The 25,259-nt window shown below is 61.8% G+C and overlaps 1 protein-coding gene across 13 annotated transcripts in view; it reads left to right on the forward strand.

Annotated features, from left to right (window-relative positions):
- The window catches only part of PPFIA4 (PPFI scaffold protein A4), a 46,189-nt gene that overhangs the window by 18,213 nt on the left and 2,717 nt on the right, over positions 1–25,259 (forward strand). For 7 of the 13 annotated variants that reach the window (XM_077902534.1, XM_077902533.1, XM_077902537.1 and 4 more), the window contains exons 10-29: positions 1,865–1,948; positions 2,202–2,333; positions 2,511–2,573; positions 3,133–3,224; positions 5,151–5,259; positions 6,636–6,844; positions 8,000–8,240; positions 8,637–8,672; positions 8,883–9,016; positions 9,258–9,424; positions 11,205–11,298; positions 11,714–11,795; positions 12,198–12,398; positions 12,958–13,020; positions 13,485–13,511; positions 14,752–14,927; positions 18,933–19,030; positions 19,644–19,819; positions 21,791–21,859; positions 24,985–25,156. In XM_077902534.1, the coding sequence (XP_077758660.1) occupies positions 1,865–1,948; positions 2,202–2,333; positions 2,511–2,573; positions 3,133–3,224; positions 5,151–5,259; positions 6,636–6,844; positions 8,000–8,240; positions 8,637–8,672; positions 8,883–9,016; positions 9,258–9,424; positions 11,205–11,298; positions 11,714–11,795; positions 12,198–12,398; positions 12,958–13,020; positions 13,485–13,511; positions 14,752–14,927; positions 18,933–19,030; positions 19,644–19,819; positions 21,791–21,859; positions 24,985–25,156 (2,425 nt within the window). The other 6 variants (XM_077902539.1, XM_077902541.1, XM_077902543.1 and 3 more) reach the window with 5 other exon arrangements.

Consider the following 25,259-nt stretch of genomic DNA (forward strand, 5'->3'; position numbering starts at 1 on the left):
TAGGATTTAGCTTGGAGCTAGGATTAGGATTTAGGGGTTGGGGTTAGGGATTAGGGTTAGGGTTAGGCTTGGGGTTGGGATTAGGGGTTAGGGTTAAGGTTGGGGCTGGGGTAAGGGTTAGGGGTTGGGGTTAGTGGTTAGAATTAGGCCTCAGGTTGGGATTAGGGGTTAGGGTTAGGGTTGGGGCTAGGTTTAGGGGTTTGGGGTTAGGGTTGGGGTTGGGATTAGAGGTTAGGGTTTGGTTTGGAGCTTAGATTAGTATTTAGGGGTTGGGGTTGGGGTTGGGGTTTGGATTAGGGGTTAGTGTTGGGGTTGGGGTTGATGTTACGGATTGGGGTTGGGGTTAGGGGTTAGGATTAGGGGTTGGGGTTAGAGTTCGGGTTGGGGTTGGTTTGAAGTTACAGTTTAGGTTTGAGGTTACAGTTTAGGGTTGGGGTTAGGGTTGAGGTAGGATTAGGATTAGGGGTTAGGGTTGGGGCTAGGGTTAGGGATTACGTTTTGAGGTTAGGGGTTAGGGTTAAGGTTGGGTTTGGGGTTAAGGTTAGGGTTGGTGTTGGGGTTAGGGGTTAGGGTTGAGCTAGGGATTAGGGTTGGGTTGGGGTTGGCGTTGTGGTTAGGGTTAAGGGCCAAGGGTTAGGGTTAGGGTTTATGGGTTAGGTTGGGGTTAGGTTAGGGGTTAGGGTTTGGTTAGGGTTGGCTTTGGGGTAAGAGTTAATGTTTGGGTTTAGGTTTAGGGTTAGGGGTTAGGTATTTGGCGTAGAGTTAGCGGTTAGGGTTGGAATTGAGGTTAAGGTTAAAGTTAGTATTTAGAGTTAGGGCTTAGGGTTAGATGTTAGGTATTAGGGGTTACGATTAAGGGTTGGGGTTGGAGTTAGGGGTTAGGGTTTAGATATTCAGGGTTAGGGTTTAGGTTTCTGGTTAGGGAAGGAGGTATGGTTTGGGGTCATGGTTATGGTTAAGGGTTAGGGGTTATGGTATGGGTTAGGGTTAGAGTTAGGATTAGGGGTTAGGGTTAGGGGTTAGGATTAGGGGTTTGTGGTTAGTGTTGGGGTTGGTGTTAGGGTTAGGCTTAGGGGTTAGGGTTGGATTGTGGTTAAGTTTAGTGTTAGCGTTAGACGTTAGGGTTGGGTGTGGGATTAGGGTTGGGGTTAAGGTTGTGGTTAAGGGTTAGGGATTAGGGGTTGGAATTAGGGTTGGGTTTTTTAGGGTTAGGGGTTGGGGTTAGGTTTAGGATTAGTGATTAGAGTTAGGATTAGGTTTAAGGTTAGGGATTAGGGTTAGGAATTAGTGGTTATGGTTCAGGTTGTGGTTAGGGTTAGGTATTGGGATTATGGGTTATTGGTTAGGGGTTACGGTTAGGGTTAGGTTTAGTAGTTAGGGTTATGGGTTGGTGTTAGGTTAATGCACTTTATGGGTGCTGTTATCATCCATCTTTATAGTCTAGGAGATTCAGTCACATAGGGGTCCAATAACTTGCCCATCACCACGTGCCTGAGAAGAGAGGGAGCCAGGATTTGAACCCAGAAAGTCTGGCTTGCATCTCTGCCCTTAAGTGCAGGTCCATCCATCTACCTGGAGGCATAAAGGAGATTTACAGTAGCTCATGCTTTGAAGTAGAGTTTTTTTCTGGAAGTGTGGGGTAGTTTGGACCACCAGCTGCAGGCTCAGAGCAGGAAGAAAGGGTTGGGGAAACAACAGTCAGGGTGTGGATATTGCTTGGGAAGAAGGGCAGTGGTGGTGGCAGTTGTGCTTCCAGGTGAGAGGCCCCGTCCCGGAGAGTACCCTGGCTGAGGGTGTGTGGGATGCGGGCCCTGAGCAGGAGGGCCGAGCATGTACGGCTGCACTGACCCATGCCTGCTTCCAGGCTGAAGAAAGGCACGGCAACATTGAGGAGCATCTGCGACAGCTGGAGAGTCAACTGGAGGAGAAGAACCAGGAGCTGGCGAGGGTGAGGGCACCGGGCTGGGCTCCCCAGGGAGCCTCCCCAGATGGCATGTGGATAGGCCTAAGAAGAGTGGGCGCTGGGGGGATGGGGCCTGGGTGGGGACAGAGCCATGGAGGGGCCAGAGGAGGTGGTCCGGGAGCCGGAGCGAGGGGCTCTGGGCCTACCAGTAGGGGTCGGGTGAGTGGGCTGGCGCCGGGCAAGGCGCGGGGATGGGCGGCCCCGGGGTGACCTGGGAGCAGGGGTGCTGGCTCTGCAGGTGCGCCAGCGGGAGAAGATGAACGAGGACCACAACAAGCGGCTGTCGGACACCGTGGACAGGCTGCTCAGCGAGTCCAACGAGCGGCTGCAGCTGCACCTCAAGGAGCGAATGGCGGCCCTGGAGGAGAAGGTGTGATGGGGTCGGGGTCGGGGTCACAGGTCTCGGTGGGCGGGCCGAGGGGAGCAGTTGGGGTGTCAGGGGCGGGGCGTGTCCTGGACATAGGCCCGGTGGGCAGAGCTGGGGAGGCAGGGGCAGGAGGGGCAGGAGGGGCGGCGGTGGGTCCCCAGCTCCCGGCTGTCCCCCCAGAACACGCTGATCCAGGAGCTGGAGAGCTCCCAGCGGCAGATCGAGGAGCAGCACCATCACAAGGTACCGCTGCGGGCGGCCTGGGCGGGCCGGGCTTGGTGAGGAAGGAATGCGGGCGGCGCCGGGCTGCGCAGACGTTATTTCCCGGATCCTCGCTAGAGCCCGTCGCGGCGGACGCCTCGCCACCCAGGGTGAAGACGCGGCGGAGGCCCTAGGCGTAGGGCATAGGGCGGGCGGAGAGGCAGGGCCCGGATCTGGTGGGGCCTCGCTCCAGGTGACGCAGGAGTCCCTGAGCCGGGAGGACCGTCCCTGGCCCTGCCTCAGCCGCGTCTGTGCCGCTGCCGCGCGTCGGGGGGGCCAGGGCTCAGCAGCTCTGCTCCGCTAGAAGCCTGCCCTAGACAGACCCTCCCCTGGCCCTGCCCCTCTGCCGCCCCTGCCCACCCTTCTGCTCGCTTTCCAGTCGGACCTCTTCTCTTGGTGTCATCTGTGGGCCTGGCCGGGGCCCCTGGCTTTGGACTTCGCAGTACATTCTGCTTCCCCCCAACTCTGCTGTCCTTTTGTCCCTCTCTCCCCTCTCCGCCCCTCCCTGGCCCCACCCCCACCCTGGGTCTGCCTGGCACAGGGCCGCCTGTCTGAAGAGATTGAGAAGCTGCGCCAAGAGGTGGACCAGCTGAAGGGTCGAGGGGGGCCGTTTGTGGATGGCGTCCACTCCAGGTACTGGAGCGCGGGAGGCTGGGCGTGCTGGGATGGGGTCCTGCCCGGACCCTGAGGAAGGAGGCTTCCTCCCACCAAAAGACCGCCCAGGACCTCAGGGTCCTCCTCCTATCTAGGGTGGGACACCGAGACCCCAAGAACGTGGTCGAGGTCACCTAGCTCACTTGGGCAGCCTGGAAGGGGCGCCAGGCCTCTGAGCAGAGGCTGCTGGGAGGCAAGGAGAGGCAGGATGCTCCCGCCCCAGTGCCACGGGAGATGCCCTCGATGGGTCTGCGGGGGACGTGCTCACCTGTGTCCTGTAGGACCCGCTCACGGACAGTGTGTGGCTCATTCTAGTTCTTTGGAGACACCGTCTTTAGGGCTCTGGAGGATTGTTGTTTGAGTGTTCAGGCCACCGAGGTTCAGATAGCTGGCAGTGGGCAAAGGGCAGCACGAGGGACGGAAGTGAGGCATCCAGAACTTCCCTACTGTTGGACGCTGAGGTGCCATGTTGTGGTTGTGACATCCCCTTTTCTGAGAGCATTTTAAGAGATGGTGAGTGGTATTTTTTAAATTAGATCCATGTTTTGGGGAACTTCTGGATTTTTCTCTACATGTTGTGAAGCGATTGACATTGAACTGAGACCCCAATCCCGCCGCTACTTCTCCGCCCAGAGTGGCAGGGTGAGGATGGAGGATGCTGCTAGTAGATGCCACTCAAGGTTCCGGGCTCCTGGCTGTTTTCTCTCCAAACCACGGTCTCACAGAAGAGCGTCTTTGAGGTCCCTTGAGTGATGCTCTTGCTGTGTCAGGGCAATAGGGATCAGCTTCCCTGGAGGGGTTCAAGGAAACGTGGAGACGCAGGGCTTGGATTAGGGAAAGGGACGATGACCTGGAGGAAGAGCAGCCTGTGGGCGTCTGGGTGGTAGAGACGTGAGTACCGTCTTCCGCTTCATCAGGAGCTACTGTATGGGAGACGGTGGGGAGAAGCAGGCAACGGAGGCAGGGAGTGGGAGTTGGGGTTCCTCTGACTTCTTCCTTCCTGTAGGTTTCTCAGAAGAGACCCCCCCACCCACCCCAGTGAATAAGCCTCATGACTCAGGAACACCAAGCTATTTGCACTGCTTGCTTTCCTTGGTGGTTGAGGATTCTTGGCTTTGGCCATAGGAATACTGGACCCATCACGGAGTTGGGGCTGAGGTGCAGGACAGAAGGGGGGATGAGCAGTAACGCCCCCCTCTTCCCTGCAGCTACCTCATGCAATGCACCATAGGCTTGCCCTGTCCCCGGGCCCCGGGCCCCTCAGGCCCCCTCACACCCCAAACTCGGAAGGCGAAGGCGTGGGGAAGAAGTCCAGGAGGGAAGGCATCCCAGACATTACTGGGATTCTGAAACCTCACCCCAGGGGGCATCCGGCCCACATCCCTGATAGAACAGGGCCTCTTGAAGCCTCCGGGGGATGGGGAGCGGCCTGGGTTCATTTTGGCCAGGATTATGGGGGAGCCCACGGGCGGTCGCCGGGGAGAAGACAAAGAAACAAAGACCCTCAGAGCTAAAAAAAAAAAAAAAAGGATCTTTAGAGACCCTCCCTTCTAGTCTCTCAGGGCCACAAGCCCTTGGCCCGAGTGCCCCTTTAATGGAGAGCTCAGCTTTTTTTGAAGCCACCAGTTGCATCCTGAGCCAAATCTTGCCATCCGAAGGTGCTGCTTACGTTAGATGGAAGCTGCTTCCCTAGAACTTTCTGGATCGTTCTGATCCCTGGGGCACCAGAGGCTAAATTGCATCTCCTGTTCACACGGCGGCCCTTAAGCCATCACAGTAGCCCTCTGCCAGCTGAGGCTTCTTTCCGCCAAGCTGAGATCCCTCAACTCTTGGGCCTGGTGGCTGCGCCCGGGGCCTCAGCCTCAGGGCTGCTCTCCCCCCCCCCCCCCCCCCCCCCGCCCCCAGGTCGCGCTCCGGCAGTGCAGCGGATGTGCGCTTCTCCCTCGGCACAGCCCCCCACGCGCCCTCAGGCCTGCACCGCCGCTACTCGGCCCTGCGGGAGGAGTCTGCCAAGGTGAGGGTGGGGGGTGAGTGTGGAGGGTTCTCCCCAGGGAGCTTGGGGTCAGTCCGGCCGCGTGCCTGGCTCCGGTTTCACAGACGGCTGGCGTGCGGCACAAATCCTCCCCCTCCAGTCCCCGCGTGTGGACAACAGCTGCAGCCCTGGGGTTGGGGCCATTGTTAGCTGCAACAGCTGTGCCCCTCACCTCGGCCTCCTGGTGGGCAAGTGGCGGGGCTGGTGGCCGGCCGGTCCCCGCGGCCCTGCTGAGGCCGGTGCACGTGTGCCCGGCGTGCAGGCGTGTTTCTGGTGGTCAGGGTGGGAGATGCAGGGCTGAGGTGGACTTGGCAAGCTTCCTGGAGCAAAAGCTGTGGTTTATGGGGTGGGGAGGAGGGAGGGAGGGATGGCGGGTCATGAGGCCCTGGGGATGGCACCTGAAGCTTTCCGAGAAGCAGCCTTGTGTTCCTGCTGAGACTGGCCCGGGGTGGGTGGGCGCGGGCAGCCGGGGGAGATGCAGGCAGGGAAGGGCCCCTGCGTCCCACACCCTGCCCTGAAGCCAGGCCCCGCCTTCCTTAAGGCCCCACAGGGTCCGGGGGAGGCGTCCTTTCATCTCGCTGTCCCCTCGCCCTCAGCTCTCTCCGTTGCTAAGAATGCAGCAGGAGCCCAGGAGCTGGAGACGACGTGCCCGCCGGGCTCGGGGCTGTGGGAGCCGGAGGATGGCTTAGGGCACCTCGCTATCCCAGGCCCGCCCCCTGCCCTCCTGGCGCGTGGCCCACATTTGTGCTCTCTCCTCTTCCCCGCTTTTGTGGGCTGGAGAGGTTTGTCGGGTGCCTTCCGAGCGGCCACCACCCCAGAGGGCTGACCGCGGGGTCCTGCGGTGGAGACGCAGACGGACAGGACCACTCGGCTTCCCTCGGGCCCTGGAGCCCCATAGTCACTCTGTATGCACAGAAGGGGTGGCCTTTACGGAGTGCCCACTGTGGGCCACACCCCGTGCTAGGTGCTTCCATGTGTGTCCCCGCTCTGCTCTCACCGTCACCTACGACGTGGGCAGGCACCATTACTGTCCCCGTTCCACAGATGAGGGAACTGAGGCACAGAGAGGTCAAGCAACTTTACGACGGTGGCGCAGCTACTGGTCAGGTTTCCCAGCAAGGCCGCCTCTCCCTGGGACATGTCCCTAACCATTCTGCTACCCGACTCCTTGAGCTGTGCTACCAGGTCCCCTGGACACTTGTTACAGTGCAGGTTCTGAGGCCTGAGGCCTGAGGCGGGCCCGGGACCCTGCGCTTGGCGAGGGTCCTTGGGAGAGGCCAGTGCGGCTGGGATGGGGGCGGTCCTGCTTCTGGGCTGTCTGGGGTCTTATTATGACTCTTGTCCCCTCCTTCGCTAAGGACTGGGAGCCGTCCCCACTGCCTGGGGTGCTGGCCCCTGCCGCCGCCCCGGTCTTTGACAGTGACCCCGAGATCTCCGACGTGGATGAGGACGAGCCCGGGGGCCTGGTGGGCTCCGTGGACGTTGCCTCCCCCGGCGGCCACTCGGATGCGCAGACCCTGGCCATGATGCTGCAGGAGCAGCTGGATGCCATCAACGAAGAGATCAGGTGGGGCAGGGGCGGCCCCTTGGAAGCGGGCTCCCAGGACGCGTGGTCTTGCAGCCGCACCTCCGAGTGCTCCGTCTGGGCCCGGGTGCCGGGCGGGAGGGTGCGACCTCGGCTGACCCTGTGGGCCTGACACTGGGGCCCTGAGCCCATTGCCCCCGCCGCCGAGGCCCAGTCGCGGGAGGGCTTTGCGGGTGTTCCGCTCGGCCGTACGTCTCGGGGAGGCAGCGCTGCTCCTGCTTCCCGGGGAAGGGACCAGAACCCGGGCAGCTGGGTGGTGTGGCCGGGGCGGAGGCAGAGAGCCGGGCTCCCGTTCTGCAGTGTCCCTCATCCTGGCGAGGCTCGCAGGCGGGGAAGGGGACGCCCACCTGGGCTGCAGCTGCCCCTGGGGACGCTTAGATGCGTGTGACCTGCCGCCAGGCCACACCTGAGCCTGGCCGCACCAGGCTTTACGGTGCCGAGGGCCACGGCCTCCATGGTTCTCCCACTTCTGGGTCTCTCAGACCCGCTGGAAAGGAGGCCTCCCTCCCTGACACGCGCGCACACACACACACACACACACACACACACGAGGGCGCCAGCGGGAGAGTTCACACATAGGGCTGCCGACTTGTGTTCTGCAAAGGAAAGCACCCAAGGGCCCTCGTGGCCCCTGCACGCCCCCGGGCCACAGGGGAAGGGCCTTCTAGCGCCCTCGGGTCTCGCTCCCAGTCGGCGCACACGGGTGTGCATGTGTGAGGGTGTGCGCACGCGTGTCTCCCGGGTCCCCTCCCACCCCAGCCCCTGCAGGGTTATCGTGGGTTTTCTCGTTTCTCTGTGGAACAACCTCCATCAGGGGACGGTGTCAGTTAAAGGACGTGCGTTTGGGAACATCAGGTACGGGGGAAACTGAGGCCCCTAAGCCGACTCAGGGCTGCCCGTGTACTCTGGTAGGTCGAGTCCTGCCGTCCGGGATGGTTTGTGTCCCACCGGCTCGGGGCCTTTTTCCCGGCGACGGCGTCTGTTGGACTGGGGAGCTGTGGTCGACAAGGTCAGCTAAGGAGGAAGGGACGAGACGTGTTGTGAGCTGCAGGGGGAGCAGCGCCTGGGGCCCAGGTGGGGAGCATGGCGCAGGCCTCGCTGGGGCCCACGCAAGGCCTGCTTTCGCCTTCCTCCCAGGATGATCCAGGAGGAGAAGGAGTCCACGGAGTTGCGTGCCGAGGAGATTGAGACTCGAGTGAGCAGCGGCAGCGTGGAGGCCCTCAACCTGACTGAGCTGCGCAAGCGTGGCTCCATCCCCACCTCACTGACCGCCCTGTCCCTGGCCAGCGCGTCCCCTCCACTCAGTGGCCGCTCCACACCCAAGCTGGCCTCCCGCAGTGCTGCCCAGGACCTGGACCGCATGGGGGTCATGACCCTGGTGAGCGCCCTGGGGCGGTGGGTGAGCAGCCCGGGGGCTCTCGGGCCTGCTGGGCTCCGTCCTTGGGGGGCCCGGCGTCCTCTTCCTGCGATGTGTGCCGACCCAGTGTGTGGGGACCCCCCTAGGGTCATGGAGGGCCTGCCACACGTCCTCAGCCTCGTCTCACGTAGGTGCAGAGTGCTCACGAGACTCGTGGCCGGCCCAGACGTGCCCCTCTCGTCCAGAGGTGGCCCTGGCTTCGGTCTCCGGGCTAGCTCTTCTCCGCTGTGGGGTTGTCTCCAGGCCTGTGGGAGGCACTGACCCCTATGTTCGCCTCCTAGGACCCCGGCCCCCCCTTGGGTTGGCTCTCGGGACCCAGAGGGTGAGTCTGAGCATCCCCTCCCCTCTCTCTTCCAGCCCAGTGACTTAAGAAAACATAGGAGGAAGCTGCTGGTGAGTGCCACCCAGCCGAGCCGGGTCCTCACGGGGTCGCCCCCCAGGCCATCCCCTTTGGCCTCCCTCCCCTGGGCCCCAAGTCCGGTGTGGCTCAGAGAGGCCCCCCTTTCCCGCCGCGCTTCTCCAGGCTCCTCTGCCTCGTCTGGGCTGGGTAGGCGGGCCCCAGGTCTCTCCCTCTATTCCCTGACGGCTCCACTGTCTGTTCAGTCACCAGTGTCTCGGGAAGAGAACCGAGAGGATAAAGCCACCATAAAATGTGAGACTTCTCCTCCTTCCTCACCCAGGACGCTGCGGCTAGAGAAACTTGGCCATCCAGCCCTGAGCCAGGAAGAAGGCAGGAGGTACGTGCCCAAGTCCGCGGACCCCAGGGTCGCCGCGCCCCTCCCCTGCCTCTGCAGGGCCGAGTCTCCCCCGTCCAGGCATCTGAACCCCCCGCCCCGCCTCTATTTGAAGGACGCGCCCTGTGTCCTGGCTCGCCTGCTCGCGCCCACCCTGCCCCCACTTACTGTGAGGGCTCCCTGAGGCCTGGCCCCCTGCCCGTGATAGTGAAAGCGTGTTTCTCCCCGTGGCTGTCGTCCTCAGTGCTTTGGAGGATCAGGGCAGCAACCCCAGCAGCAGCAACAGCAGCCAGGACTCCTTGCACAAGGGCGCCAAGCGCAAGGGCATCAAGTCGTCCATCGGCCGCCTGTTCGGGAAGAAAGAGAAGGGCCGGCTCATCCAGCTGAGCCGGGACGGAGCCACGGGCCACGGTGTCTGTCCTCCCCCAGCCAGCGGGCGCCCGCAGCGGGCTGGGGCGGGAGGGCGTCCTGGGACCCTGGCTCGTGGGCCTGCGGGTGGCAGCGGCCGTCGGGCAGATTCAGCTCGGGGGGCTCCCTGGAGGCGGCGGGCCACAGGCGGGGGCCTCGGAGCTTCCAGGCTGCGTGGAGGTTTTCTGTGCTCGGGACCTTGGGGAGGACCTTCCCGGTTCTTCCTCGAGGACCGTCCGCTCCCGACTAGGACTGGCCTCCGGGACGCAACGTGTCCTGGGCCCGTGGCTCCGTAGACGTCCTGTAGGCAGCATGAGCGCCCGGGCAGGCCTGGCACTCACTCCTGTGCGGATAGAAAGTTCTGTGCACTTGGCACGGGTCGGCGCGCAGTAGGTACTGGCCTCTGCCCCGCCTTCCCCAGGCCCATGTTCCTCTCCATCCCACTTTCCCTCCTCTATCCAGTCAGACCCTTAGTGAGCAGCTGCTGTACACACTGGGGTCAGAGCGGGGCCTTCCTTCGGGGAGCGTGGTGCCTCACAGCAAGCAAAGCGATGGCCCTAAAACCTTGCGCTGGGAGCCGGGAGCTGGGGGGCGTCTGGCTAGAGCTCGGCCCTGCGGTGCTAGGAAAGCCAGGGCGGCTTCCTCTGCTCGGCCGCAGCTGGGCTGCTGCTGGAGGGTGATGTAGGAGGCCGCCCCATAGGGACGGGCATAGGGACTGCAGGCCCCAGGGAGGCAGGTGCTGGGTGCAGGGGCTTCGTACGGAGAGGGGGGGCTGGGGGGGCAGAGGTGGCTGCGGACCCCAGGCTGGGGCAGGTCTGAGGGGCCACGACATGTCCCCCAGGGCAGCTGGAGCAGGGCAAGTGCCTGCCGGACGGGGGGGGGGGGGGGCAGCTAATCAGCTACAGGGAGGAACCTTTAAACCCAAAGGTGTAATCAGGCCTTCCTGCCACTAGTGGAGGACGAGGGGGAGGGAAGGAGGAGAGGAAGAGGGGGTTAGGCACCTGTCCTCTGCTAGGAAGGAGGTAGGGCATCCTGCCCCAGCCCGCAGGGGTGCAGGGGGTGGGGAGGGAGCCCAGGAGGGTGGCCTGTGGGCAGCCGTGCCGTGGGAGGGCCTCCGCTCCCCACACCAACCCTTAGACGGCATCTCACGTGGTGTCTGGGTCGCCCACACCCACTGCCGTGTGCGCTGTGCGGAGCAACTGAAACTTGGTGCGTTCTCCCCTGTGACCCTTGCGCGAACACTGCGGGGTTGGCGTCTGCTCAGCGACCCTTGATAGGAGGAGACAGAGCCTGGAGGGTTGCCCCTTGCGGGCCTGCAAGTGAGGAAGGCTGAGGGGCAGTGGTCTCGGGTGCCCGTGTTTCTCCCCCTGGTCAGGTCGGGTCATCCGCTCCGGCCTGGGGCCCGTTCACACCGGGCTCTCTGGGTTCCCTTGGACTCGCTTGGGAGCAGGGCCATGCCCTGCGTGGGCTTCTGCTGCTGTGGGGGCACCGCCTCGGTCCGTCTGGCTGGGGCACAACTGCAGGGCTGAGGCTCCGGGGAGCCTCTCTGGGCCGAGGAGGCCGAGGAGGAGGAGGACCCCGGAGGCGGTGGGGGGCTGGACGGGGACCTTTGGAGGCCGTGGTGGGGCTGCTGGGTGTAGGGACAGAGTGCAGGCCCCGGGGCAGCAGGTGGTCCCGTCAGGCCTTCCGGGCTCTCGAGCACCGAGGAGCCTCCACTGCCCAGCTCAGGCCCGGGCCAAGGGGGTGGGGGGGCCAAGCTCACATGCCGTCTGTCCCCTTCCAGTCATGCTGACAGACTCCGAGCTTGGTCTGCAGGAGCCCATGGTGCCTGCCAAGCTGGGGACCCAGGCAGAGAAGGACCGGCGGCTGAAGAAGAAGTAAGAGCTGGGGGTGGCCGGGGCCACCGGGGCAGCCGGGGCTGGGGGGCAGCCAGGGGGGCAGCCGGGGCAGCCGGGGCTGGGGGGCAGCTGGGGCAGCCGGAGCTGGGGGGCAGCCAGAGGGGCAGCCGGGGCAGCCGGGGCTGGGGGGCAGCCGGGGCCCGTGGCCTGTCCCTCAGTGCTGGGCCCGAGCTCGGCAGCCGGAGTCAGGCCCAAGCCCTTCTGAAGGGGGTTGCTGGCCACACGGGACCAGCGGGGACGGTGAGGTGGTTGTCAGGATGAGCCGGGGGGAGGCTGGGGGCAGGACGGGCACCCTAGTGCTCCAGGCGAGCAGCAGGGGTGGCGCGGGGCTGGGGGGGTGGTCAGCGGGGCTGGGCCAGGGGGACAGCAGTGAGTCTGTTCCTCTTCCCACCAGACACCAGCTGCTTGAGGATGCTCGCAGGAAGGGAATGCCCTTCGCCCAGTGGGACGGCCCCACTGTGGTCTCCTGGCTGGAGGTAGGCCTGAGGGGTCCCCTGGGCCCGTGGGGGGGCGGGCACTCTCAGCCGGTGTCTCCGGGGCCGGGCGCCCTTCCTCCGCAGGGGCAGGGACGGGGCACTTGGGAGGTGGAGCCGATGCCCCCCGGAGCTTGGCGTGGGTCAGGGACGTGGCATCCCGAGCCACGCGCCCCCTCTGGCGGCCCCAGGAGTGAGGTACCGCGTGGTCTGGGATCCCCGCATGTTCTCGGGCCTCAGATTTTCCATCCGTAAAACGGGAAAGAGACGCATCTGGTGACAGTCACTCCACGTGTCTGATTCTTCTGCTCTGCTTGCTCGCGAGGCCACGGATGCGCCAGGCTCCTGGCGGCGGGGCCCAGGTCGGGGGAAGGGGCTGGACCTGCTCCGTGCCTGTGCCTGCAGCTCTGGGTGGGGATGCCTGCCTGGTACGTGGCCGCCTGCCGGGCCAACGTCAAGAGTGGCGCCATCATGTCGGCCCTGTCGGACACGGAGATCCAGCGTGAGATCGGCATCAGCAACGCCCTGCACCGCCTCAAGCTCCGGCTGGCCATCCAGGAGATGGTGTCGCTGACCAGCCCGTCCGCCCCGCCCACCTCCCGGACCGTGAGTGGCCCCCCACCAGGACGCCCGGGCACCGGGGAGACCGTCCAGTGATGGGACGATGGCAGGCTTGATTCCTGCCCTTCCCGCCCCTCGGAGGACCCCCTGTCCCCAGGACGTGGCTTCCGGGGGGGCTCAGCAGCCTAGTTCCTCCACGTACTGCCCGTGGGCCCAGCTGCCTGCAGAGCTCTGGGAGGGAGGGCTCCGGGGGCTCTGTGTCGATCGGAGGCAGGCAGGCAGGGGCGTTTGTGACCTTGCTCCTGGCCGTGCAGGCCGTCCACAGGGTGCGGACCCTCGGGGTGGCAGCTCGCAGTGCCACCCGTCTCTGACCGGGACCAGCCCGTGTTCCAGACCCACACTCTCCATTCATGTTCGTCCAGAAAACATTTGCTGAGCATCTCCCGGTGATCCCGGGAGCTGCTCAGGCTGACAGTGCGGGCTCAGGGCCGGGCCTGGGGGACACCCGGGGGGGGGACGTTTGTCCTCGTGCTCGGGCTTCCTGGCCCCAAGGGCGTCTGGAGACCCGCACGCAGGCCCAGCTAGGCTTCCTCTCTGCCTGCAGTCTTCTGGGAATGTCTGGGTCACCCACGAAGAGATGGAGACTCTGGCGACACCCACCAAGACAGTGAGTCTGGCCCTGGGCCTTGGGCCTGGGCTTGGGGCTGATGACGGCCGCAAGGAGGAGGGGACGGTTGTGGCGGTGGGGGGCGCAGATGGCCTAGCGTGAGGTTGGTGCCTCGTGCGTGTCGGGTCCTGTCATCAGGTGCTGGGAGCTGGGAAAGAGGTGGATGGGAGAGTGTGCAGGGCATCGGTCCCTGCTGCGCTGCGGGGGGCAGGTGTCGCGGCCAGAAGCCACAGGGTCCCTGCCTCGGGCTTGAACCCGGGGCTGGGGAGCGGAAGAGCCTGCGGGGCACGTGGGAGCGTGTGTCTGGCGCCCGCGCAGTTGCTCCCTTGTGTCCCAACAAGCTGCCCCGTGCCACCCTCCCGGCCCCCGGGTGTCTGCTCCCTCCTCGGGTTGGGCCCGGGGTGGATGCTCCCAGGGGTCTTGACTTTGCCTGTTTCCCCGACACGCTGCGCTCATCCCTGCAGGACAGTGAGGAAGGCAGCTGGGCTCAGGTAAGACCCCGCGTGCCCGGCTCTCTGCCCCGCGGGCCTGCCGGTGTCCCCATCTCTTTACGTCCCTGGAGGGCCGTGCCCGGGCACTGGCCTCCCCCCCTTCCTGGGGGTGCCGACCCCCCTTCCCCAGCCGAGCCTGCTGAGGCCCCTTTGCTCACAGGCAGACGCCTGCTGAGCTACCTCCGGGGACCAGGCCCTCTGGGTCTCCGGGCGCAGAAGTGACAAACCGCGGCCCTCCCTTGGGTCCGGCAGAGGCGAGCACTAGATGCGAGCACACACGTGGCCCTAGGAGTCCTCACAGGGTGACCTGGCCAGGCCCTGGGCACGAGAGTCCGCATCCTCACCCCATGAAGCCTGCAGCACAGGACATGTCACGTCAAGTGCAGAACCCAAGCCCAAAAGATTCATAGGATTTTATAGCAAAGCTCAAACACAAGAACCTTAATATCTGTTTTTAGAGGAACATACATCAGTGACCACAGAAACCGTAAGAACATTTTTCTCCAGCAGGGACGTGATAGCAAAGTGAGCCTAGCAGTTACCTCCAGAGGGGCAGCGGGTGGGCGCAGCTGTGGGACGCCTGGCGTGGTCGCTGTCCATCGGCGGTAACGTCACTTTTGTGCTGGATAACGAGCACAGGCTACGCTCATTTTTATTTGTATGATGGTTTCATTCCAAAAAAGTAAAAAGAGGTTTTCCAATCTAAAGCAAAATGAGGAAGGGTGAGGAGGCAGTGATGGGGGGGCTCCTCCCGCCTTCCTGGGGCTGGGCGGCCAGAGAAGCCCCCGCTGCCGGCAGTGGGAGGCTGGGCCGTGGGGTGCGTGCAGGGGACCCAGGGCGCCCCGGACGGACAGCGGCCCTAGAGTCCGGGCGCCGGGCGTCGCCGTGGCTCTCGAGTCAGCATGTCCCGCTCGGGGCTGCGGGGGGCCGGTCCTGTGGACGCAGCCTGTACCCAGGGTCCAGGGCTTGGGTCGGGTCAGTGTGCCACCGACACCGCAGGTGCGGCCCCGAGTCGCCAGGAAGGGCTTCAGGGGATCTTGCTTCTGCTCATTAGTGCAGACAAGTGACCCGTGGGTGGACCCGTATCATTCTGAGACCTTAGAAAGTCCCACTTGGCACCCGCAGCTGCCATCACTCCCAGCTTCTTAGTGGGAAGTAGGCCGCCACGGAGGACAGAGTGGGGTCTGTCCCCACTCGGGCGCCGGCTGCCTCTCCCATCCGGCCGTCCCTGTCCCTGCAGACCCTGGCCTACGGGGACATGAACCACGAGTGGATTGGGAACGAGTGGCTCCCCAGCCTGGGGCTCCCCCAGTACCGCAGCTACTTCATGGAGTGCCTGGTGGATGCCCGCATGCTGGACCACCTCACCAAGAAGGACCTGCGGGTCCACCTGAAGATGGTGGACAGCTTCCACAGGTGAGCGGGGCTGCGGCCAGGGTCGGGCTGCGGGGACGCAGGCGCCTCTGGGGGCCCACAGGTCTCCCCTGGCCGAGGCTGGACGCGCGTCCCGTCCTGCCGCCCGCGGGAGCACCCGGGCCTCTGGCCTCCCGCCCTTCGCGCCCTGGAAGTCGCTTCCGCGGCTTCGCTTTCCGGGAGATTCCCCCAGCCCCATGTCGTTCCCTGCCTTCGGGCCTGCGGACCTTCTCCGGGCCCGGGCGCTCTCGGCCTGGAGCCGCGGCCCCGCCTGGGTTCCCCGTCTATCCCAGTTGAGGGGAAGGGCCTTTCCGGGCCCTTGTCCTGCCTGCGCCCGGGTCTGGGGCCCTTGGGGGCGGGTTACCCTCCGGCTCTGTCCCCGCTGCCGAGGTCTCCCCAGCTGGCCGCCCGTGGGCAGACGTGGGCCCAGGTCGTGTCGTTTGGCCGACTCGGTATTTTAAAGATCGTGAAGTCACTTACCAGTATTTTAACACTGGGACATTTTACACGATGTTCTGGATGTCTGGCTTCTCTTTAAAAACAACGAGAAGATCTGTTGAGAGGCCGTAGCGGGGGGGTGGGGGGGTGTTCCGTCTGTGCCCTGGAGGCTGCACCTGTCCCCTCCCCAATGGCTGATGGGGCTGCAGACACATGGCCGCTGGCCTGTGGGGCTGGGAAGGCCCCTGGAGCACCTCAGCCTCCACGCGCGGTTCCAGGTCGGCTCCGTCTTGAGGTCTTCGGGGTTCCTGAAGCATCTCCGTGTTCCTCACCTCGACTACCTATAACCTGCTCTTATGCCATGTAGCGTTTCACAGGCATGCTCTAGTGTCTTTAAAAATTCTTTTAAGTCATAATGTTAATGATCAAAAAAAAAAAAAAAAAAGATATTTGAGAACTCTCCTTTTAGTGAGGGAAACAAGCCCAATAGAGATCAAGCGTGACCCGCTCACTCAGCCAGGTGGTTGCAGAATGGGGCCCGCACCCTTCTCTCTTGGAGCTTTTTTCCTTGGAGCATAGTGTTCTCTTTTTTAAAAAAGATTTTTAAAATTTATTTATTCATGAGAGACACAGAGAGAGGCAGAGACACAGGCAGAGACACAGGCAGAGGGAGAAGCAGGCTCCTGCGGGGAGCCCCATGCAGGACTCAATCCCGGGACCCCGGGGTCACGCCCTGAGCCGAAGACAGACACCCGACTGCTGAGCCCCCGGGCGCCCCAGGCCGCAGCGTCCTGTGGAGCAGCTCTCCTAGAGTTTGGAGAGTTTGGCTGTTTTGAGGGAGGCCCGGCACACACAGGGATCAGCACTGTCCCCCGAAGTGGTGCTGCAGCTGGGTGCCCCGTCCTCCAGGCACGAGGCCGCGCTGCTCCGTGCTGCTCCCCTGTCGTGCCCGCCGCTGCTCTGCGGGAGGGGAGGGCCCGGCTCCCGGCTCTGAGGCCATTCAGACCCCAGTGGATCTGACTCTACGTTTTCACTGTGCTACGCAAACGCTTTGAAAGTCCTAGGAATTGGACAGAAAATTATAGCAAGTGAGAGCGGAGGCACACAGACGGCATTTCCGGTCAGGAGGCACGTGATCCTGCCCCCCCCCAGGGGCCTGCGTGGACCCGCCCGAGCCACCACTGGTTGCCTTGAGCCAGTAGAGTTCCTGGAAGTGATGCCTCTGAGCCCCGAGGGCTTGTTCTAGGCAGCCAGGCTGGGGCGGCGCTGGGGTGGGGGGAACAGGCTGCACGATTTGACTTCACGAGGCTGCTGCGGCCTCCACCATAGAACTGGGGAGGAATGACTGTCCTCCACTTGATGGATGACAACCCCAGAGGCTGAATGACCAGCAGTGTCCAGGGCAGGGACGAGCACTGCAGCGGAGGTGGGCGAGCTGCCTGACAGGTGCTGGGCTCCCTGTCACTGAGGTGCTGGGCACAGGCGTTTACACTCCTCAGTAGGACGCGACCCAGGTGAGGCCCGAATGAGACTGGAGCTTGGACTGCTGGCCTGTGCGGCCCCTTCGACCTACAGATTCTGGGGTTCTTGGCCTGGCGTAGTTGTTATTTATTGAGCGCTTACTCTATCCGGTACTGTTTAGGTTCTTTTAGTACTTTCTGTGAACCAGCTCATTTCATGCAGTAAACATTCACAGCATTTACTATGTGCCAGGCACCCTCCCCGGGGTTTGAGATTTATCAGTGAACAAAACAAAGTTGCCCTCATGGAGTTTCCACTCTAAATGGGATTGATCAATTGATCGATTGATCCATCCATCCATCTGTTGATCCATCCATCCATCATCCATCCATCCATCCATCCATTATCCATCCATCCATCCATCCTTCCATCTATCCATCCATCCATCTGTCCTTCCATCTATCCATTCATCTATCCATTCATCCATCCATCCATCCATTCATCCATCCATTCATCCATCCATTCATCTATCCATCCATATATCCGTCCTTCCATCTATCCATCCATCCATCCATCCTTCCATCTGTCCATTCATCTATCCATCCATCCATCCATCCATTCATCTACCCTTCCATCTATCCATCTTTCCATCTATCCATTCATCCATCCTTCCATCTATCCATTCATCTATCCATTCATCTATCCATCCATCCATCCATCCGTCCTTCCATCTATCCATCCATATATCCATCCATCTATCCATTCATCTATCATCCATCCATCCATCCATCTATCCATCCATCCTTCCATCTATCCATTCATCTATCAATCCATCGATCTATCCATCTACCCATTTATCCATCCATTGATCCATCCATCCGTTCATCCATCCATCCATTCGTTCATCCATCCATCCATCCATCCATCCATCTATTGATCTATCCATCCATCCTTCCATCCACCCATCCATCCATCGATCTATCCATCTACCCATTTATCCATCCATCTATTGATCCATCCATCCGTTCATCCATCCATCCATTCGTTCATCCATCCATCTGTCCATCCATCCATCCATCCATCCATCCATCCATTGATCTATCCATCCATCCTTCCATCCACCCATCCATCCATCCATCCGTTCATCCATCCATCTATTGATCCATCCATGCATCCATGCATCCATCCATCCATCCATTGATCTATCCATCCATCCTTCCATCCACCCATCCATCCATCCATCCATCTGTTCATCCATCCATCCGTTCATCCATCCATCTATTGATCCATCCATCCATCCATCCATCCATCCATCTATCTATTGATCTATCCATCCATCCATCCACCCACCCATCCATCTATCGTGTGTGTATATATATATTAATAGATATATTATATTAATGTATCTATTAATATATTAATAGATAAAAAGTGCCAGGGGAAAAAATGAGACCAAGGTAAAGGGGATGAGCCATATGGGCTGCGGTGATGAGGGTGACATTGCAGCTTTAAATCAGGTGGACAAGGTGACCAATGAATTGAGAAGATGACATTTAAGGAGAGACATAAAGGAGACAGGGGTGAGTCATGCAACGGATTGGGGAAGGAGTGCTGCAGGCAGACAGTAGCCAATGCAAAGGCCCTGAGGTACACAGGCATAAGTGTGTTTGAGGAAGAACAGAGGAGTCAGTGTACAAAGGCAAATCATGTAGCCTACATAGGTCATTGTGAGGACTCTGAGTGAAATGGGGAATCAAAGAAATATCTGTGGGGCTCTTTCTGTAGCGTCATATCGTTATGAGTCAGATACCTGTAGCATCATTCTAGTGCCTAAAGAGTGGGGGGGATGTTGCTTCATTCAGAGAACTGTCCTTCCAACAATCAGACCCATACCCGGCCTAGAGGGAGGACATGGGGTGGGCAGTGGAGGGGAAGGAGCCTTGGACCAAATCCCATGCATGCCCCTGGAGGAGGAGGCGCAGGGGTGGGCTGGGGTGCAGCGTGTGCCGGGAGACATGGGCCTGGACATGTTGTGGCTGGCGCTGGACGTGGGGCAGAGGACAGGGACGTGGCCCCACTGAGGCTCTGCTCAGGGCTGTGTGCCTGCAGGACCAGTCTTCAGTACGGCATCATGTGTCTGAAGAGGCTCAATTACGACCGGAAGGAGCTAGAGAGACGACGGGAGGAAAGCCAGCATGAGATCAAGGGTAAGCTTGTCCAGCCCGGCATGGGGGCAGCCTTGGGGGGCAGGCCCCTGCCTCACCGTCCCCTGCCCCGCGTGAGTGGCGGGCGGGGGAGGCATTCCGTGTCTCAGGGAAGCTCCAGACCTAGGGACATGGTCTGTGCCCGAAGGGTGTTGCCATCTGGTGGAGAAGAAACAGTCCCTGCCCAGTCAGCTGCACCCCCCACCCCGCCCGCCAGTGGCCACCGGCTGGACCAGCACAGTGAACCCCCAGGCCGGTCCTGTAGACGGGTGTGGGAAGGTGGTCGTGCGGCTTGGTGATGTGGGCGGCACCGAGCAGTAAGGAGACAAGTCTGAGAAGACTCTTTGGAGGTGGAGAAAGAAGGGGATGGTGCCAGCCTAGGGGCAGGAGGCGGCCCCCGCAGGGGCTCCGGGGGAAGCCGAGAGCCACCTGGCCTGGAGTCCTGGAGGCTGGCAGGGGTGGAGGGTGCTGGGGCTGCTTCTTCAGGAGCCCGGGTGCCGGGGAGGAGGGAGAGGACACGGGAAGCGGGTGGACTGGAGCACTGGGCGCGGGGAGCCCCGCTTCTGCAGGCCGAACCTGTTGCCTCTTCCTGCCCCTTGCTTGCCGTGCCCTGCAGACGTGCTCGTCTGGACCAACGACCAGGTGGTGCACTGGGTGCAGTCCATTGGGCTCCGGGATTACGCAGGAAACCTGCAGGAGAGCGGCGTGCACGGAGCCCTGCTGGCCCTGGACGAGAACTTCGACCACAACACGCTGGCCCTGGTCCTGCAGATCCCCACGCAGAACACCCAGGTGGGCAGCCCTGTCCCGTCCCCCCGCCCCACTCTCCCGCCCTCTCCCCCTCCCGCTCACACACACAGGCTAGGGATTTGTTGGGGGGACTGTGCTAGAGCCTGTGTCGGGGGGACACGATGTCCTCGAACCCCCAAGCCGCCTAGGGAGCAAGTGTCCTTCACACGTGGCGGGCAGGCACCCAGACCACGCTGCCGTGGGCACCCTCACCCTCTACAAGCCCCACCTTCACCTTTGACCGCTGCGGCGACCTTTCCTTGCTCTGCTTTTCTGACCTGACTGCTCTTAGAGGAGGACTAGCCCTGGGGCCCGAGGGGACCCGAGAGCCCGCCGTCTCCTCTGTCCCCGCCTGAAGGACAGGCCTCTGGGCCCTGCGGGTGGAGAGAGCTCACTGCACCAGATGCCACAGCCCAGAGCCTCCCCGGGCCAGGGCTTTGTGTCCCTGCCACAGCTGAGAAGACGAGATGTCTCCTTGAATCCCATTTCATAATCACTGCGGAGCTGTCGTCCAGGACTACCTGAGCTCCCTTGGGCTAATTTACACATTTGGCCTCTTGAACTTCCTGTGGGTGGCGGACGCTGGAAGTGCTACCTGTTGCCCGGAGCCCCTCCTGTCGTGCCGGCTCCCGCCGTCCAGGCCTCCTCCACACTGATTGGGGTTGACCCGGCCTCACCTCTTGTCATTTCACCGCCTCTGATTGTGTTGCGCGGGGCCCAGGCCTTTGGGGCTCCAGACGGAGTGGTCCTAATTCTTTTAGGCTTTCCTCATATAGACGCGCCTCCTGCCCTGATCGGTTTAGCCGCCCTCGTCTGGACTGTTTGCAGCTGTCAGGTCTCTTGAAATTCAGCCGCTAGAGCCACAAAAGCTATTCCGAGAGCAGATGCGTCTCGGCCTGCGTGAGGGTAGGCTGTGTCGGCCCATAACCTGGGGGCGTGCTGGTACTTTGGGGGTGCGGGGCGGCACACGGGCCCGGTGGGCCCCCCGCTGACCTGCAGAGTGAACATGGATCCTCAATTCCCTAAGCAAAGCCGAGATCCCCCAGTTCCCCCGCACGTGCTCGCCCGCCCCACAGCTTTGGGGGACGGTCACCAGAGGAGCAGTGTCATCTGGATGCCTGGAAGTGGACGATGCTCCTCCTCTTGCATCACTCATGAGAATCACCTTCTCGATGCTGACAGTTCCTGCGAGGCTCCGTGGTTAACGTTTTCCACCCAGAAATGGGCTTGTTCTTCTCCAGCGTCGGTCTCCTGTCCACACGTGTCCGCGCCTCTGCAGAGCAGCAGGAGGCCCCTCCGGCGCTTGCGAACCTTCCGGTTTTCCTGCCTGGTCCATTTAGCGCAGCTGTTAGGGGCGGCGGGAGCCGACCCGGTGTGGAATTCTTCACCAACTGTGGTTGAGAGTATCTGGTGGCCGTTTACAAAACTTTGTTGTTTCTGACGTTTCCCAAATCTCCTGCTGACTTAGGCTCCTGGAAGGTTTGGTCAAGGCCTATAGGCACGAGTCCGCCCAGGAGCCACAGGCCGTAGGACTGCGCCATCCTCCTGATTTAAATTTGTGATGTGGAGCCTTATGAAATAGGTTTCTTTCATCTAAATACACTAAGTCCTTATTTTCCATGGTCTCCATGCTCACTTACCCTCCAGAAGGGTAGTGACGCATGATTTTTCCCATATACACAGAATGTAGGGTTTTCCCCCCGTAAGTGACCTGTGCAAACGTATTCTGTGGTCTGACTTTGTGCAAAGTTACAGTTTTCTAATGGACCCCACAGGAAAGAGTCCTAAGGCTGACAGGTCCACTTCTAAGAGGACACTGAGGTTTGCCTGAAGGAGCAGCATTGGGGCTTGCGGGTTAAATGCACCGAAAGCTCCATCTCTGCCCTTGGGCCTCGAGGAAACAGGAGCAGCCTGGCAGAGAGGTCACTAACTCTACCCCTCTCATCTCTCCGTCTCTGCATCCATGGACTCCAGGGACGCCAGGTGATGGAACGAGAGTTCAACAACCTGTTGGCCTTGGGCACAGACCGGAAGCTGGATGATGTGAGTCCTTGGCTGTGAATTAGGGGCCCTCGGGGTTTGGGCATTGGTGGTTCGTTGGGTTGAAATTCCTGAGCTGTGCTTTCCTTGGGCCAAAGATCGGTGGCTGAAGGGAGGAAGCTGGGGGGAATTGGGATGATGGTGGGGAGGCGCAGGGGCAGGCCTGGCAATAGGCCTAGGGACGTCTCATGAAACTGCTCGCACAAAAACCAAAGGCTCCTGTGGGTCACACGTCTGGCGTCTTCCAACTCTGTGCCCTGCCGCCCTCCTAGGCACGCAGGGTCACGGGTGCCCCACAGAGGCCACCGCTTTGAGATCACGCCTTTTTCTTAATTTCCGACCCCATGTCTCAGTGCTCTTGGCACCGCACAGCTCCAGCCTGCTTATCAGGACGCCCATGCTGTGGGAGCGTGCTGGCTCACGGGGTGGCGTCTGGCCGAGGCCCTGCAGTGACCGGCCTGCCTGCTCGCACCGGGGCACGTGGCTCAGATGCATGAGCAGCGCGCGGCTTCCTCCCTGGTTCTACTCTTGAGTTAGCTTCAAGCCACGTTAAGGTTCTCCTCTCCTGACCCCCTGGTCAACGAAAAACCGGCCTTTCCCCCTGGGTTTCGGGAGCCTTTCCCTGAGTTTAGGCTGCTCTGTGTCCAGGAGGACCCGGGAGGCCCTGGGCCTGTCGCCCGAGGATGCAGCCCTTTCCTCGGCCCTCCTCCCTCTGCTCCCTCCCTCCGCTCCCTTCTCACTTTCCCATCACCAGCCTCGTCTACCTTTGCGTATCAGGTCAGCGCTGGCCGCCTGGGCTCCAAACAAGTCAAAAAAGAGCCCAGATTATTTATTTTTAGCATCTCCAGCTTCAATCAGGTCTGTTTCTTCTGATCTCCGTGGTCTATGTAGCTTCCCTTTCTGCACACCCTGCCCCGCCCAGCGCCGCTGTTTGGACTTTGGGGCCTGCTTGGGGGACACCGCCAGTGCTACCGACCTGTTAGTCTTTCTTAGCCAGGCTTAACAGGGCTAACGTGCCCCTCCGTGCACCGGCCGTTCTGCTTCAGCAGACCAGACACACGCGGGAACACACAGAATTCGTGGAGGGGTGTTTTCTTCAGAGGTACCTTGAAATTTAGACTGTGATCTTCACACACACACGCGATATACGTGCGTGCATGAGCGTGGCCGTACCGGCTGCCCCCGCTCTCAGAGGTCTGGATTTCCCCAGGGCCCCTGCCATGTGGACCCTCCTCTCACTCGCCCCCACACCTAGGAGCTTGGTTTTCTTGATGCTGCTTAGAAAAATGACTCCCATGGATCTTAGCGTGGTGCTTTCTAATTAGAAATCTACGTATCTCTTCAATCCTTACAAAAATATTCTTCAAAGGCCCTCTCAGGGCCAGGCATTGGCCCAGGCATGGGGTAGAGTGGTGGCCGACGTCCCTTTACACGTCACGTGGACCAGGTCATGATCCCACCTGACGGGCTGATGAGGGACTAAGCCCACAGGGGACTTGCATGTACCACAGGCTGATGTGCGGCAGAGCAGGGACGGAACAGAACCGCCTCTGGTTCCTGTTCTCTCCTCGACACCCTGCTGTCCCCTCGGAGTGCACAGGGCTAGCCAGCCTCTCAGGCTTTGGACCCTGGGGTGGGGTTACTGAGGTGATGATGTCATCGATGATGTCATCTTGGCAGCACAGCGGACTTCCGGGATACAGCGAGGTGCGGGCTGCAGAGGACTGGTTCTTGCAGGAAGCTCACAGTGGAAAGGCCAGGTTCTGGGAACGAGGTGGGGTTTGGTGGTGGTGGGCACAGTGCGGGTCAGAGCTCCGGGGAGATGCTTCCTGTCTGGCCGTCTAGCACAGCATCAGCAACTGTGAGCTGACTCCAGCTGCCTCCTCTTTCAGTCCTGGTTCTCAGTTTCCCCTCTCCGGCTTCAAGGCCCCGGAGGCTTGCACAGTAGGACTTGAGGGAGAAGAGGAGGGGAACAGAATGAACGTGTGGTAGGGGACAAGTGATAGGGTCGGCTGAAGGTGGAAATGGGGGGGAGCAGGGAGGGAGAGAGGAAGGGACAACAGTCTGGTTTGGGTTGAGGGCAGGATCCTGGAGCAAAAGAAACGAGGAAAGTTCCTGATGAACTCATGGATGGGAAGCCTGCGGGGGAAACCAGCTGACATCCATTCCTTCAACGGCCATTTATTGAGCCCTACAGTGTCCTTAAGCACTACCTTGGGGGCTGGGGATATGTCGGTCGGAACAAAAAAGATCCTGGTCTCGGTCCTGTGGAGCACAGAATTTGAAAGTCAGCGGGAGAGTTGAGGGAGTGGGGTGGAGGGACGTGGAGAGAAAGCTCAGGGAAATGACCTAAGCACAGGAAAACACGACGCTACGGTGCGGTGCGTGCCGTACCTGGTGCCAGGAGTCATAGGGGCCTTTGGCCTTGGGACTGGGCCGGGCTGCGGGGCCCTTGCGCCTCTGGCAGCTCTCTGCCTGCGCCGGTTCTGAGAACACGGGTGGGTCTCCATTGGGGTCGGGGCATGGGGAGATGAGGCACGGCTGCCAAGCAGGGTGGGAGTGGGCTCTGCAGGGCGGGAGGGAGCCGTGCAGAGGGTGGGGAGGTGGCCGTGCAAAAGGGGGGGGAAGGGGCTGTGCATAGGGCTCTGCAGGGTGGGGAGGGGGCCGTGCACAGGGCTCTGCAGGGCGGGAGGGGGCCGTGCACAGGGCCATCCCGCAGGCCAGGGCTCTGGGTGCCCTTTGGCAGATGGTTCAGAGGTGCTGGCAGGCGGCAGAGGGCTGCACACCTCTTCTCCCTCTGGACGAGCCTGGTCCCACGGCCTCGCACCTGACCCCTCACAGGTGCTCTCACCTGGTCCTCTGAGGCCGGGCAGCCCGGGAAGGGGCGGGGGAAGCGGTAGAGAAAAGCCACTTCATGGGGAGGCTCAGAGCGGCCCCTTAACTCACCCGAGCTGGCTGGTCAGACAGCGGTGGGCGCCCGGGGCCTGGGCCTGGGGTCGCGGGGCAGCAGGGCAGCTGCAGTGGGGGGGGGGCATCCCCGGGCGGCGGGGACCCCCACCTGGGCCACGACTTCATCCTACAGACCCTGCAGGGGCGTGGGCGGGGACTGAGCCCCCGTGTCCCGATAGGGCGACGACAAGGTGTTCCGCCGAGCACCGTCCTGGAGGAAGCGCTTCAGGCCGCGAGAGCCGCATGGCCTGCTCGGCGCCTCGGCAGAGACGCTCCCCGCCGCTTTCCGCGTGGCCACCCTGGGGCCCCTGCAGCCCCCCGCCGCGCCGCCTCCCAAGGTCACGCCCGAGGGTGAGTGATGGGCCTTGGGGCCTGCGGGCGCCACTGCACTAACGCTGCCCCCGGGCCGGCGGGTGGGCCCCACCCGACCCTGACCCCCACCCCGGCCCCCACC

Source organism: Canis aureus, chromosome 6 (assembly GCF_053574225.1).
Source record: "Canis aureus isolate CA01 chromosome 6, VMU_Caureus_v.1.0, whole genome shotgun sequence".
Lineage (NCBI taxonomy): Eukaryota > Metazoa > Chordata > Mammalia > Carnivora > Canidae > Canis > Canis aureus.